The sequence below is a fragment of the Artemia sp. Qi Xiang Cuo genome, chromosome 4 (assembly GCF_049724085.1).
Source record: "Artemia sp. Qi Xiang Cuo chromosome 4, ASM4972408v1, whole genome shotgun sequence".
NCBI lineage: Eukaryota > Metazoa > Arthropoda > Branchiopoda > Anostraca > Artemiidae > Artemia > Artemia sp. Qi Xiang Cuo.
In genome coordinates this window covers 89,299,692-89,316,927 of record NC_142797.1, presented here as the reverse complement: position 1 = coordinate 89,316,927, position 17,236 = coordinate 89,299,692, and the positions used below count along the sequence as shown (strand labels likewise).

Here is a 17,236-nt window from a genome sequence, read left to right as displayed (position 1 = left end):
CGCCCTAAATGCATCAGATAAAAATTTTGAGATAGATATTTTGTTAAAAATAGTTCAAAGTTCTGATAACAAAAACACTGGGGTCGACACAGCCCCCCCCCCCAGGGCCCAGGGGTAGGCGTTGTAAGTTATGCCCTGGGGGCATATATGGTTGTTATGGAAGGGATGCTCGTATAAACTTCCTAGAGGGGTCATTTGATTGGAATTTGAAAGTTGTAATTCGCTTTTTAAGAGTCAGAAGTGATCGGAGGATAGCTAGCCTTCCTCCACACTCCATTTATTTTTTTCCTAGAGGCACTTCATATAGAAGGGGTCGTCGTATAAACTTCAAAGGGGGCTCAACCCATTTTCCCACTTTGATATTGTTCTTTTGATATCAATTTTGATACTTTGATGAATATTTGATTTTTTTTAAGTTTGATTTTGAAATAAGAAATTTTTAAAAACTTGAAATTTTTTGTAATTAAAAACCAACAGAAATTAATTTAAAAAAAAAAAAAAAAAAAAAAATTCAAAGAAAAGTAAAGGCCATTTTAAAAATTAAGCTTAGCAGATACAAATACCTTTTAAAATTAAACAGTTCGTGGTAACGAACTGTAGGTAAGGAGCGACCAGGCTCAATGGTAACCGAAACTCTAAAAAACGGAATTTTGATACCAATACACTTTCACGAACATAGGCGCGAGTATTAAGGAAGACGTAGCTAAAAAGTCTAGAAGACATCTGGTAAAGTCCTTTATTGATAATCGAGGCGAAGGGCACATTTTTTCGTTCGAGAAGTGCACAACAAAGGAGATCGAGAGCACAGTGAATGGACTGAAGTCCAACTCGGCCGGAATAGATGGACTTAATCTTAGAGCTGTAAATGCTATCCTAGTTTATATATTACCTTGTCTAACTGACTTAATAAATCTATCACTCCAGACCGGCGAATTCCCTAGTGGTCTTAAACTCGCAAAGGTAATACCATTGTATAAAGGGGGAAGAAACAAGAACTATCGAATTGGCGACCGATTTCGTTATTACCTATTTTTTCTAAAATCTATGAAAAGATAATTCACAGGAGACTTTATGAATATTTGGATAAACTAGAAATATTGTGTGACAGCCAATTTGGATTCCGCAGTAAACATTCTACTAGCCATGCTGTTCACCATCTTCTGGATATAATCAATGGAGATCTAGAAAAAGGTCTTAGTCTTTTAACGATCTTTGTTGACTTCAAAAAAGCTTTCGACACTGTGGATTTTGAGTTGCTGCTGTGTCGCCTATCTAGTCTGGGGATAAAAGATGTTTGCTTGGATTGGTTTAAATCATACTTGTATGGAAGGTCAACTAAAGTAATGATAGATGACATCGTTAGCGGAGTCTATCCTTTAAAATGTGGAGTTCCTCAGGGCTCAGTCCTTGGTCCATTACTCTTTCTCGTATACATAGACACTCTGAGGTTCTACATGCCTGAAGCAACTGTTACAGCATTTGCAGATGATACTGCTTTGACGATTTCTGCACAGTCACTGGAAGAACTTGTAGATAAAGCAAACCGAACGCTGGAAAACCTTTTGGTGTTTACCTCCTTGAGTTACCTTGCTGTTAATACTTCTAAGACAAATTATATGATTTTTAGTTGGGTAGCAAAAATTGTTAATAGTGCTTCCGTAGAATTTGGAAATTTGTCGCTTTCACAGGTTTTTGAAAATAAATATTTAGGATTTTATGTTGATAATAATTTGAGAAACACACAAATATGATTTCTTTTAAACTTGCACGAGTTCTTGGAGTGATGCGGCGTTTGAAACACGTGTTACCCTTAAGTGTTTTAAGAAATATATATCATACTGTTTTTCATCCTTTTATTGTTTATGGTTGCTGTATTTATGCATCTAATTTTTCTTCAAATATCAAAAGACTGCAGATTCTTCAGAATAAGGCACTTCGAGTACTGGGTTAGTTTGTTCAGTATGAGCATACGCGTGATTCTTTTATTAGTTTTAAAATTTTAAATATTCATCAGATCAGGGACCCTCAGGCGGGAGTGTTTACTTACCAAGTGCTTAATAGATTATCTCCAGAATATTTTAGAGATTTTTTTAAGTTTAATTCTGATTATCATCATCATAGGACTAGAGGTCGTGGAAGCTTAGTCTCAGAAGTAAGGAGTACGAGTCGATCTAGTTTTGCAATTAGAAATTATGCAGTTAGTTTGTGGAATGGTTTCCCGGAGAGCATTAGGGAGTCAGAAAACCAGTTTCAGTTTAAAATTAGATTAAAAAAGTTTTTGTTGGGTGGGAATTAAAAAAAAAGATTTTTTTTTTTTTTTTTTTTTTTTTTTTTTTTTTTTTGTAATGTTAAATTGTAATTAAGTTGTAAAACAAAATTTTAAAAAAAAGTTAAATTGAGTTAATTTGTATTGAATGGTATGAAAAGAGTAGAAAGAGTGAATGAGTTTTGGTTTATTATAAAAGATTGTGTGACGCTGCTCAAGTCACAATAGTGGCTTAATAAAACGTCATACGTTCTTACCATTTCTACGTTTGTTGATAATGTTATTCAAAAAATGTGTTGTAAGTGCCAGTGCCAGTGCCAGTATAAATATATATAGAATATAGTTTATCTATTTTTGGTTTATTTATATAGTTTTAATCAAATAGTTGAGGTTTATGTAAATAGTTGAGTTAATAGGTAAGTAGTTATGTGGAGTTTCGCGCGATCACAAACCTTCGTAGGTTTTCTCCAGCGTGAAAGTGTTGTTTAATTTATTTATTTGTTTATGAATGTGGATTAATAAACTTATATGAACTTAAAAAAAGTAGTTATGTGGAGTTTCGCGCGATCACAAACCTTCGTAGGTTTTCTCCAGCGTGAAAGTGTTGTTTAATTTATTTATTTGTTTATGAATGTGGATTAATAAACTTATATGAACTTAAAAAAAAAAAATAGATACATCAAAAGAATCAGATTTTAATGCTGCTTTAAAATATTTAATTTTTATCAAGTTCGGTCTTACCCATCAAAAGTTATCTGCCTGAGAATATTTGGCTGATTTTAGAAAAAAGGGGGAAAGACCACCTAAAAGCTATAGAACCTTAAAGAAAATCACACCATCATATTCAGTGTAGCAGAGAACCTTACTGAGCAGGTTTCAAGCACCTATCTACAAAAATGTGGAATTTTGCATTTTTTGCCAGAAGAAAGATCACGGATGCGTGTTTATTTTATTTTATTTTTATTTTTTTTTTTTTTTCCAGGGGTGATCGTATCAACCCAGTGGTCCTAGAATATTGTGGAAGGCCTCATTGGAACGGAAATTAAAAGTTCTAGTGCCCTTTTTAAGTGACCAAAAAATGGAGGGCAACAAGGCCCCCTCCTATGCTCATTTTTTCCCAAAGTCACCCGATCAAAATTTTGAGATAGCCATTTTGTTCAGCACGGTCGAAAATATGATAGCTATGTCTTTTAGGATGACTTTATCTCTCGAAGTCCCCGGGGGGAGGGCTGAAAGTTATGAACTTTACCCAAGGTTAACATATAGTATTGGTTATTGGGAAATATACAGACGTTTTCAGGGGATGGGGGAAGGTACATTGCTATGAAGGGGGTGCCGGATTTCTCAGCATTATTAAAGAAAAATATCAGAAATTAAATAAAAAAAAAAAGTTTTTCAACTGAAAGTAAGGAGCAACATCAAAACTTAAAATGAACAGAATATATTACGTATATGATTGGGTTCACCCCCTAGTCAATATCACACCATTTAAGCCAAATACTTTTTAGTACTTTCATAAGAGCTATTTATTCTAATTAACGGCCTTTGTGATTAAGCGGTCATTTTAAAGAATTGGAACAAAATTCTAACTTTAGCTTAAAGAGCAAGGTATTGACTAGGGGGCGAACCCCCTAATATACGTATTAAAAATCTATGAATATAGAAGTTCGTTGCGTAAGTTAATTCGTAAGTTACGTATATTTATTACTAATAAAAACGTTCGTAAATAAAATTAAACAAGTTTCGAGAAAGCCATTTAACCAAATAAAAGTACAATTAATATGCAATTTTTTTTTTTAATTATTCATGTGCAGTGAGCCAAAATCAAAACCTGCATTAATTCGAAAACACTCAAAAATTAAATTAAAAAAAACAGGTTTTTTTAACTGAAAATAAGGAACGACGTTAAAACTTAAAACGAACAGAAATTATTCCGTATATGAAAAGAGCTGTCGACTCCTCAACACCTCGCTCTTTACGCTAAAGTTTGACTTTCTCACAACTCTATTTTTTCAAACAATAAAAAACTTTAGCGTAAAGAGCGAGGCGGTGAGGAGGGGACATTCCCTTTCATACATGGGAATAATTTCTGTTCGTTTTAAGTTTTAACGTCGTTCATTACTTTCATTTAAAAAAACCTGTTTTATTTAATTCAAACTCAAAACGACCAGAAATTACTATTAAAGAACAAATGAAAGCCAAAACGAACAAAAATGAAATAAACAATCATAGCAAAAACATACAAAAAGTAATAATATAAATGCATAAATGGATCTTAAAATAAGTAATGCTTAGATTGAATATGAAAATCATGCCTAAGACGAAAAAAATATTTTCCTATTGAAGTACAAATGAAACTTAAAACGAACAGAAATTAAATAAACAATCAATGCAAACAAACATAAAATAGATATTAATGTAAATTAATAAATAAAACTTAAAACGAGTGAAACTTAAATTGAATATGCAAATCAAGCTTGAAACGAACAAAAATCACCACAAACAAGAGTTTGGTTATGAGCTCCTTCTCTCACTTTAAAAGTCTAAAACCTACTGCGTTATTGGCGCTTTACTGAAAACTATATACGTGTTGAATAGTCGTGGAAAGTATAAACAGCATCAAATTGAATATTTGATGTATAATGATATTAATTGTTGAAAGATCCATCAGTTCAAGAATTTATTTCATTTTAATTGTATTTTTATTTTCAATGCTGTAAGAACTGGAAAAGAAAATATTTGTAATATAATCGGTTTTCAGTTAAGCGCCAATAAACGCAGTAGGCTTTTGGTTTTTATTTACAGTTAGGAATAAATTAAACTGAATATTTGATTTATAATGATGTTAATTGCTGAAAGCTCATCAGTTCAAAATGTTACTATAATTTTAATGTTTATTTTCAATATTAAGTACAAAAGAAAATATTTGTCATAAAATTGGTTTTTAGTAAAGTGCCAAAGACGCAGTAGATTTTAGACTTTTACAGTGAGAGTTGGGGGTCATTCCCAAACTCTTGTTTTTCAGGTTCAGGTTCATACTTTTTTTTTAACAAAAAAAAAACTCATTTTGACAAAAAGTCTAACTAAACCAAGAAGATTTTTAAAAAAACGACCGGTTGGATATCATGCATGCCAATTCAACACACCAAATAAAATGAAAAAAGGGGATAACAATAATAATAACTGAAATTAATGATAAATATATAATGGCACAAAATAAAAAAAAAATAAATAAAATATCTAAAAAAAAAAAAAAAAAAAAAACTTCTCTCGAACCTTTAACACTACCAAATTCCTGAAAAGAAATGATTTTTAATACGTATTGTAAGTTGCGGCACACTTTCAGCTTGACGAACAGAATCTGGGAACGAATTCCAAACTGACGGGCCCATTTGTCTGGTCACTTGACTCGCTCTCGTTGTGTTCCGTGGCTCAGATGCAAGACTATCCGCACTCCTAGTCGAATAATCGTGATAAAAAGAATTAGGCTTAAAACTATTCATAAAAACCATTCAGACACTGAAATACAAATACTCCAATTTGATAATCCCTTATTTCACCAACCTTTAAAATTTTAAACTTTCTAAGAAGTGATTCAGTGCTATCAATACCACGATCATACCTTCCAATCAACCTTATAGCCTTATTCTGCAGAACTTGAACTCTTCTAAAATTGCAACTACAATTACTCGCCCAAATCAAACAACCATAATTTATATAAGGCGCTATTAATGAAGAACACAATAAAAGCAGAATTTTCAAAGATGAAAAATTTTGAAAATAGTTCAGAACCCCAAAGCCTTGTGCAAGCTTACATGCTATGATGTCGCAGTGTTTTCTCAACCTCAAGTTTCGATCCAGGATAAATCCGAGACATCGGATCTCTTCGACCTGTGAGAGGGGTAGGTCATTGTAAATAATGACACCAGGGAGAGTGGGAGCAGAACCAGTCCTCTTAAACATCATGAAATTAGTTTTTGATGCATTGACGCTAAGTAGGCTAGCACAAACAAATTCATGTACGGTAGGCCATCAAGCGCCTTATTCGCCTTGAACAAGAACTCTTGCAGTGACTTTGCTGCAATCACTAAAGCCGTGAGGTCAGCAAACGAAGTAACTGAAGCTCCGGGAATATAGAATCTCATTGTGTCTACGAATATCAGGTACAGGAGAGGACCAAGAACTGAGCCCTGTGGAACACCACACTTTATGGGAAATGGCTGAGAAGATTTGTTACTCAAAGTCACTCGTAGCTTCCTTTCACTTAAATACGATTCAAACCAATTTAAAAACGCTACCCTTTATGCCTAAATAATACAGCCTTTCCAATAAAATCTTAAAATCAACAGTGTCGAAAGCCTTTCTAAAATCAATAAAAACGCCCATGCACTGCTCGCCATTCTCAAGTGCTGAGTTAATATTTTCCAGAAGATGCTGGACTATCTGCGTCGTCAAATTTCCTTTCCGGAGGCTAAATTGACCATCGTGGAAAACACCGATTTTCATCAGATACTCGTAATGCCGATGATAAACAATCTTTTCATAAATTTTTGAATAAGTCGGGAAAATTGATATTTGTCTCGAAATAAATATTTTAGTTTTGACTCCACCTTTGTGCAACGATATAACTTAAGCTATTTTAAGTGCACTTAGAAATACCCCCTTTTCCATAGAAATATTAACACGGTATAGGAAGACAGGAAGCAAATAAACAAGAACCGACTAGAGCGTTCTAAGGCTCATTCCATCAACTCCTGCACTGTTTGACTTAATCATGCTAACAATTTTGCGTACCTCCTCTTCAGTACAAGGCTGGAGAATAATTATGAAACTTCTTCCTCACTTATCCACAAAACTGCTTGATTCGAAAACATGGGAGTTCCTTGCTTCTTCTTGAATCTTGCAGCCAATTTCAGAGCAATATTGTCCAAATGCGTTGCAGATTTCCTCAGTTTCTTCCAATGTCCTATTATTTAGCACAATTTTTGGCTCCGATGACTTCATAGGACCTTTTAAAAGATCATTCACAACTTGCCATGTTGCTCTGGGGTTACCTTTACTTTCTTCAAATACATTTGTAAAATATGCCTTCTTTTTTTTCCTTCTTAGGGTAATTGCCCTATTCCTTAGCTCTTTATAAATCACAAGGAGCTCATTATTCTGTGGATGATTCAGATGCTCCTCAAAAGCCTGATTTCTCATATTAAACAGATTAAGCAGCTCATCATCACACCATGGTTTTCTCGGTTTATTCTTTCTGGGGTTTGTTTCTTTAAGCGGACACGTGCTATCATAAATATTCGACACTATTTGGTTAAACTTTTCAAATGCTTTCGACGGATGATCTTCATTCACTACTGTTTCCCAGTTAATAACACTAATTTGTTCTTCAAATTTTTTCAGATTAACTGGCTTCAGTTCACGCATTGGTATTTTATTCTTTCTACTATTTTTCTTCACTTCAGAATTCAAATGCAAAACAAACGGAAAATGGTCGGAGGCTGGACTTAAAACCACAGAGCAGCATGCTTTATTTAGTCTCTCCGAAGCCACAAACACATTATCGATGAGCGTTTTCGAATGATCCGTGATTCTTGTTGGAATGCTCACGGTCGGGTATAAATAATTTGATATCATCAGGCTCAAAAAATCCAAATTTGGTCCACGCATATTTAACAAATCAAAATTAAAGTCTCCCATACATATAAACTCTTGACTAAATCTATTCACCTTTGCCGCAAGACATTCAAATCCTTCAGCAAACTCTTCAAATGATGCACTTGGTGGCTTATATACAACATTAAAAATACAAGCTCGATTTTCAAACTGAATTTCTATACTAAAGGTTTCTATCTTACCCTCCTTCCAAATGTCCAAATCCTTTCTAATTTTCCAATTCAAATCCTGTCGGACAATGAAAGCCAGGCCTTTACGTCCCATTGATAATCGACTTCGAGCAATCAGTTCATAACCTGGAAAGTTAAAGGACGAGAGAAGGGTATCATGACCCAAAAATGTTTCACATAATGCCATTATATTTAAATTATTAGATCGGGAAATACAAACTAAACGCAATCTGAAAGCGAGTTTATTCGACGAGCAGCTCGCTAACCCGGAAGCATTGCGAGAACCTGGCCACTATCTGACCATACATTTTTCACGCCAAACTTGTCTCTCGCGGCACTCAGGATATCACGACGGCGCTTGGTTAGAGACTCAGACAAAAAGATTTTCGAACCAGCCAATTTTGATTTACTCGCAAACACTTTACTTTAATAGAAAATCTCGCGAACACTGGTGCAACTTTATCGTTTGCCGACCCTGGATTATTCAATTTCGACCTGTAAACCATAGCAAAATCACAATCAGAGTTACCGGAAAGCCCCAGCTTTTGCGGGGCTATGTTCAGAAGGGTCAACTTCAAGTCAACACCCGGCTGCTGCTTAATACCGTCAAAAACTAGAGTTCCAAGCTATTTTTCTTGCTCATAATCATCAATTTTCACTTCTAATTTTACAATTCGGTTCTCTAAATTTTCAATCAGTCCTTTGATATTCTTTACTGATACCAACAATTGCTCTAGCTTCGGATTAAACTCAAGCGACACTTTACGAGTATATTTCCCTCACGATAGTCTCAACAGAAGTTTTCAGAGTTCGGTCGTTTCCGCATTTATCTTGAACTTGCTTAGTAATCACGCTCATCATTGATTCTTTTGTCTTAGCGATTTCTTCCTCAGTTGCGACTATAAATGTGTTTGTAGTGATTTTTGTCCGTTTCAAGCTTGATTTGCATATTCAAATTAAGTTCCACTCGTTTTAAGATATATTTATTAATTTACATTAATATCTATTGTATGTTTGTTTGCATTGATTGTTTATTTACTTTCTGTTCGTTTTAAGTTTCATTTGTACTTCAGTAGGAAAATATTTTTTTTCGTCTTAAGCTTGATTTTCATATTCAATCTTATATTACTCGCTATAAGATCTATTTATTCATTTATATAATTACTTGTTGTATGTTTTTCCTATGGCTGTATGTTTGAATTCTATTCGATTTGGGCTTCATTCGTTCTCTAATAGTTATTTCTAGTTGTTTTGATATTGAATCTTAGAAGGCATTCGTAATTCTCGGTAATAAGTGCAAGGTATCCTCTGATAGTCTCTGAAAAACTACTTTTTCTTTTTTTTTATTAATAACACGAAAACACGAGTTAAATGGCCTCCTGAAGAAACAAAAACTCCTTCGAGGGATGGTAAAGATACAAGAATATAATAGAAAAAATACAAAGAATTCAGATCACACTACTCAGGCAAAGTAAAAAAAAATATATATCTGAACATTTTCATTAAGGCTATTATTATAATCAGAACCAGAAGGGTCGTTCCCATTTACAAACACCAATAAAAATGAATTACAAATCAGAATTGCTTATAAGAATCCATTTATTTACACTCTTGAACACTCTTAAACCAGACAGTGTTGTTGTGTAAAACACTTGCAGGCGGAACAATGAAACAATAAGCTTAAAGCCTAGAACTACAACAATGCAGTATATATATAGGCCTATCGATACGGGAAAATTAACGAAGGTGTAACGAAAAATATAATGAGAAATAAAATATAGGGTGAAAAGATAGGGTTCCATCAGTATAAACCCGTATGTATATGGGAGAAACCCTGTATAAAATTTTGTATCGTGTAGTAAATTCCTGAACCTAAGCATAAATGACTTATATTATAAAATTTAAATCATTTGAGCCATTCCTCAAAAAAAAATGTAACGTATCAAGAAAATGTTTCATCGGTGTCTTAAATAAATCACCGGTTATCGCAAGGCTAATAGCCCTGCTCGTCCAAGAATAGTTGTGCTGTTTTGGTCCGGGGATATTTAGTGGTAATACTAAACTGAAATAGTATTTTGGGACATAATTAGAAATACCGTTAATAAACCCCAGAAACCGAATCAGACTGAGGAACAGTTCCCTGTTACACACGGTCATCAACGGGATCTACTTTAGATAGTACACAATTTATTTGGAAGCAAATCTTCAGATCCCATGCATAAATATAGATTTTTCCGGTTGAATGACATCGTTTTATTTCTGTCAAAGATCATTTGTGTAAAAACCCTACATTAAGTCTAAAAATACTCCACTTATCTCAAGCAACATTAATTAAATATTTTTGGTTTCAATAAAACCAAAAACTGTAGCTATAGCAGATATAGGATAGAAATTATTACGATTACTTCAGACTTTAATGCCGATTTTTTTTCGAATTTCATTTAAGACAGTCTTTTATATAAGTCATAAAATAACTTCATATATTTCATATATAATTCATATTTTAATAATTTAATATATATTTACTACAATTTAATAATTTAATAATATATATTTAATATATAATTCATATCATAATAACTAAATTTCATACAAGTCTTTTAGGATTTCTTTAAATTATAAAATAGTTTACGAACAGAAATTTTCAAATCACATCTTTAATTACAATAACAAATTTCATTGTATAAAGGATTAATTAAAAAAAAACTTTCTGAACAAGCTTTTCAAAGAGGAATAAAGTCAATATTAAACTTAAGATTAGAAGAAATAAAACGTACAATAACTCAAACTGAAAACAATCAGAAATTAAATAATCAATCTTAGCAAAAAACATAAATAACAGGTAATAATATAAATGAATAAATAAATAAAGCGAGTAAAACTAACGTTGAATATATAAATCAAGCTTAAAACGAACAAAAATATTTTACTATTGAAGTATAAATGGCACACAAAACGAAAATAAATTTAAACAAAAATCATAGCAAACAAACATACAACAGGTACTAATATAGATTCATAACTAAATTTTAAAACCAGTAACACTTAAATTGAACATGTAAACCAACCTTAAAATGAACAAAAATCACTACAAACAAGAGTTTGGGTACTACATCCTTCCCTAACTATAAAAGTCCAAAACCTACTGTGTCATTGGGGCTTTACTGAAAATGAATTATATAACAAATATTTTTCGGGGGTCGGTACCTAACCTTAGTTTTACAGTCAGTTCATCTTAATACCTTTCCTTTTTTGACTTAAGAATTGCATAGGAACAAGCTTTAGAACTTAAATGAATCGTTTGATATGTCCATAAACGGCTTGGTGCTTAATATTAATCTTCAGGATTGGAGTGATCTATTGTTACTCAGCATGTGTATCTAGAGAGAGTAGTTTAGGTTGCATAAGAGTATTATCTAGATATATAAAATTGGAACCTTAGAAAAACTTACGAATAAGGTCTCAAGAGAGAAAGCGAGACTCCCTAGGTTAAGCTTTAATGACACTATTTCAAAATTAACAAGCAGAATTTGTGATTTTGCTGGTGCCAAAGTGTAACACGACACAAAATTAAGGGAAAGTCATCTTGAGACGTTTAGCCCACGATAAGGAAAGACTGAGATAAGAGTGTAGAAATTATGTAATATATTGAGTATCTACACTGTAAACCCTCTTTCATAGGCTGCTCAATAGCGTAGATTTTGGGAAAAGTGTTATTTCTCTTATATTCTGTTTGTGGCTTAGTTTTATCAAATGGATAATTTAGAAAAATATTAGGAGGAACCATCAATTGCAAATGACAGGATCTAGTACGCTTTTTTAAGTAATAAAAATAACTAGGACGCTCAGACAGCCTTATTGGTACGTAAGATAACTTCAGTTAATCGAAATCAACTGTTTTTTCCATTTTTAGCTCACGTGATTTGTTATATAACTCGGTATATTTATAAACTCATAAAGGAAAACAACCCTACAGCATAAGACAAACTTTTTCTTATAGCTTTTACAACTAGTTTTTTGCCTCAGGGACCTGTACTGCCGTTGTATAAACTTTTTTACTCCTAGTCTAGGAGTTAATCAAACAGGTCATGGTAACTCTAAGTAAGGAGCAACCCGGCTCAATAATCGATCAAAAGTTACGAGCCTGAGAAAACTTGCCTTATTTTTGAAAAATGGGGAAACTCCCCCTAAAAGTCTTAAAATCCTAATAAAAATCACACCATCAGATTCAGCGTATCAGAGAACCCTACTGTAGAGGTTTCAAGCTCCTATCTGCAAAAATATGGAATTTTTTATTTTTTGCCAGAAGAAAGATCACGGAAGCGTGTTTATTTTTTTATTTTATTTTATTTGATTTTAATTTTTCTCCAGAAGTGAACGCTTCGACCCAGTGGTCTTAGGATCTCGAAAGAGGGCTCATTTGAATGGAAATTAAAAGTTCTAGTGCCCTTTTTAGGTGGCCAAGGAAACTGGAGGGCAACTAGGCCCTCTGCCACGCTCATTTTTTCCTCGAAGTCACTTTATCAAAATTTTAGATAGCCAATTTGTTCAGTATAGTCTAAAAATCTAATAACTCTGTCTTTGAATATGACTTAATCTCCCACAGTTCCTGGCGAAGGGCTGCAAGTTATGAATTTTGCCCATTGTTTACATATAGTATTGGTTATTGGGGAGTATACAGACGTTTTCAGGGGGATTTTTTTCTGGGGGGGGGGGGAGAGGGGGTTACATGGGAGGGTCTTTCCATGGAGGAATTTCTCATGGGGGAAGGGAATTTTCTATGAAGGGGGCGCCGGATTTCCCATTATTTTTTAAAGAATAATAGGAAGCTAAATATAGAAAAAAATATTTTTTTTCAACTGAAAGTAAGGAGCAATATTAAAACCTGAAACGAACAGAAATTATTACGTCTAGTAGGGGGTTTGCCCCCTAGTCAATACCTCGCTCTTTACACTAAAGTTATTTTAGTATATTCAAAAGAGCTATTTATTCTAACTAAATGGTTTTTGTGATTCCGGTTTCATCAAACAGTTCATGGTAACGAACTGTAAGTAATGAGCGACCCGGCTCAATGGTAACCGAAACTCTAAAAAACGGAATTTTGATACCAATAGATACATAAAAAAAATCAGATTTTAATGCTGATTTCAAATGTATAAGTTTCATCAAGTTTGGTCCTACCCATCAAAAGTTATATGCCTTAGAAAATTTGGCTGATTTTCGAAATAAGGGGGAAAGACCCCCTAAAAGTTATAGAACCTTAATGAAAATCACACCATCATATTCAGCGTATAAGATAGCCCTACTGTAGAGGTTTCAAGCACCTATCTACAAAATGTGGAATTTTGCATTTTTTGCTAGAAGAAAGATCACGGATGCGCGTTTATTTGTTTTTTTGTTTTTTTGTTTTTTTCTCAGGGGTGATCGTATCGACCCAGTGGTCCTAGAATATCGTGGGAGGGCTCATTTGACCTTAAAACGAACAGAAAATATTCTGTATATGAAAGGGGCTGTCCCCTCCTGAACGCCTCGCTCTTTACGCTAAAGTTTGACTTTCTCACAACTCTTATGTTTTTAAACAATAAAAAAATTTTGCGTAAAGAGCGAGGCGTTGAGGAGGGGACAGCCCCTTTCATATACGGAATAATTTCTGTTCGTTTTAAGTTTTAACGTCGCTCCTTACTTTCAGTTTAAAAAACGTGTTTTTTTTAATTAATTCTTAAAGAATTGGAACAAAATTCGAACTTTAGCGTGAAGAGCGAGGTGTTGACTAGGGGGCTAACCCCCTCATATACGTAATAATATCTGTTAGTTTTAAGTTCTATTGTTGTTCTTTACTTTCAGTTGAAGAAACTTGTATTTTTATTTAATTAGAAAAAAGGACCGCATAGTGACGATAAATAGGCTGTTGCAATTGAATAGCTACGTATTTATTCATGTATCTACCGAGTTTAATATGAACTAATTTCTCTTTTCAGATAAAGAAGTCTTACGAGGAGAGTGAACTTGGGGCATTGTTTTCTTATAGTTAATGAGAATTTTAGTTAGACTTTCCAGTCAAATATCATGACAGCGAGCTTAATTTTGAACCCATAGAATACTAGCTCAAAATTCTTTATTGTATTCAATTCAGTTGGTTATAGATGGGATTTTTATGACAATTTGTGTCTGCATTGCCATTATTTCACAATTTCGAATCCACAATTCCAAACAGAATACTATTTAAATTCCGATCCCAAGGATCCCAAGATAATTTCTTGTGTTGCTTAAAACGAACTCAACTGAGCAACATTCGGTTATTACATTCTGAGCTGTGTCGTTTTTAGATTTAGTAATTCGGCCATTTTTAGTTCCATTAGTTCAATCCTTAGTTTCAGTTATGAATATATCTTATTCCTTCCTCAAGTAGTCCTATTTAGATCCTGGGTATCTTGGAAAAATAAACAGTGTAGATGCGACAAAACTCAGCATAAGATGTAATATATTCCAATTAGTAACTTTGCTGAATTTTATCCGTAATTAATAATTGTGTTCAATCTCATATATTTTTAACCATAGGCTTAATTATTTTCTTTCAATTTTTAAAAGCTTATTATTAATTTCATTCTGAAAAAACAGTTTTATTTTATTGCTATATAAACCTGGATATCGAAAACTGTGAAATGAGTGTAATGATTCTACACTCTACAAGTTTCTACAAGTTTCATTTATGTTTCTTAACTAATTTGATTGTTAAAGTTACATAAGATTGTTAAAGTTAGAAATATTATCTTGTTCCATAATATGAAAATCTGAGCTTACTAGTTCAACTCTACTATTCCTAGGAAGAGAAATAGCTTTTTGAAACAGTACGTTGGCTTCATTCTCTGTGCTAAAAATTTTTCTCTGTTTCTCATTTTTATTATGTGGTCAAACTAACAAAAGATTGTCTCATGTACGAAGAAGGCCATAATCAACACCCCTTGCTGTTTAAGACAATTTTTAACAGGGTATTGCTACAATAAAAAAGTGTTACAGAGAGAAAAGTAGCGTCATTATGCCTGATATTATTCATCCCAATGAGAAAGGTAAAGTTGAGAGATTATGCTAAGATTTTTATACCTGATTTCTTATTGGTGTCTCCGTCTAATGGGTTTGTGATTTATTTCTTGTTTGTTTAGTATTTATTGATTTTTACATGAAACTGTATGTATTTATTAATTATTTATTTTAAATTAAAAATGCTTATTTCTGTTTTATTCTACGTCCTTTAATCTTGTGGTTTTTTTTAAGACACTGATAGCCATATCAAACAGTTCGTGGTAATGAACTGTAGGTAAGGAGTGACTCGGCTCAATAGTAACCGAAACCCTAAAAAACGGAACTTTGACACCAATAGATACATCAAAAGAATCAGATTTTAATGCTGATTTCAAATATATAAGTTTCATCAAGTTTAGTCCTGCCCGTCAAAAGTTATTTGCCTGATTATCGAAAAAAAGGGGAAACACCCCATAAAAGCTATAGATCCTTAATGAAAATCACGCCATCAGATTCAGCTTATCATAGAACCCTACTGCAGAGGTTTCAAGCTCCTATCTGCAAAAATGTGAAATTTTGTATTTTTTTTTTTTTTTTTGCCAGAAGAAAGATCACGGATGCGCGTTTATTTGTTTTTTGTCTTTTTTTCCCGGGGGTGATCGTATCAACCCAGTGGTCCTGGAATATCGTGAGAGGGCTCATTCTAGCGGAAATTAAAAGTTCTAGTGCCCTTTTTAAGTGACCAAAAAATGCAGGGCTACTCCCACACTCATTTTTTTTCCCCAAAGTCACCCGATCAAAATTTTGAGATAGTCATTTCGTTCAGCATGGTCGAAAATATAATAGCTATGTCTTTTAGGATGACTTAATCCCCCAAAGTCCCCGGGGGGAGGGCAACATATAGTATTGGTTATTTGGAAGTGTACAGACTTTTTCAGGGGGGATTTTTTTCTGGTAATGGGGGGGGATTGGTCGGGGGTTATGTAGGAGGATCTCTCCATGGAGGAAGTTTTCATAGGGGAACGGATATTGCTATGAAGGGGGCGTCGGATTTCCCAGCATTATTTAAAAAAAACGATCAGAATTTAAGTAAAAAAAAGTTTTTCAACTGAAAGTAAGGAGAAACAGCAAAACTTAAAACGAACAGAAATTATTGCGGATATGATTGGGCTCGCCCCCTAGTCAATACCTCGCTCTTTAAGCCAAAGATTTATTAGTACTTTTATAAGAGCTATTTATTCTAATTAACGGCCTTTGTGATTAAGCGGTCATTTTAAAAGAATGGAAACAAAATTCGAACTTTAGCGTAAAGAGCGAGGTATTGACAAGGGGGCGAACCCCCTAATATACTGATTAAAGATATATGAATATAGAAGTTTGTTGCGTAAGTTAATTCGTAAATTACGTATATTTATTAATAATGAAACCGTTCGTAAATAAGATTAAACAACTTTCGATAAAGCCATTTAACCAAATAATAGTAAAATTAATATGAAAAGTTTGTTTTAATAATTCATGTACGGTGAGCCACAATAAAAACCTGCATTAATTTAAAAATTTTCAAAAATTAAACCTAAAAAAACAAGTTTTTTTAACTGAAAGTAAGGAGCGACATTAAAACTTTAAACGAACAGAAATTTTTCCGTATATGCAAGGGGCTGTCCTCAACGCCTCGCTCTTTGCGCTAAAGTTAGACTTTTAACCAAATAATAGTAAAATTAATATGAAAAGTTTGTTTTAATTATTCATGTACGGTGAGCTACAATAAAAACCTGCATTAATTTAAAAATGTTCAAAAATTAAACCTAAAAAAACAAGTTTTTTTAACTGAAAGTAAGGAGCGACACTAAAACTTTAAACGAACAGAAATTTTTCCGTATATGCAAGGGGCTGTCCTGTCCTCAACGCCTCGCTCTTTGCGCTAAAGTTAGACTCTTTCTCACAACTCTATTTTTTAAAATAATAAAAAAAAATAGCGTAAAGAGCGTGGCGTTGAGGAGAGTGCAGCCCCTTTCATATAAGGAATAATTTCTGTTCGTCTTAAGTTGTAATGTCGCTCCTTACTTTCAGTTAAAAAACTTTTTTTTCGTTTAATTTACGATAG

General features: G+C 33.3%; 1 protein-coding gene across 1 annotated transcript in view; it reads left to right on the top strand.

The window, feature by feature from the left end:
* LOC148953608 (uncharacterized) overlaps window positions 1-15,123 on the top strand; it is a 72,406-nt gene extending 57,283 nt beyond the window's left edge. The window contains exon 7 of the mRNA XM_089087753.1: window positions 14,091-15,123. Coding sequence (XP_088943879.1) covers window positions 14,091-14,116 — 26 coding nt within the window. The 3' untranslated portion in view covers window positions 14,117-15,123. The remainder of the gene's footprint in view (window positions 1-14,090) is intronic.
* The last annotated feature ends 2,113 nt before the right edge of the window (window positions 15,124-17,236 follow it).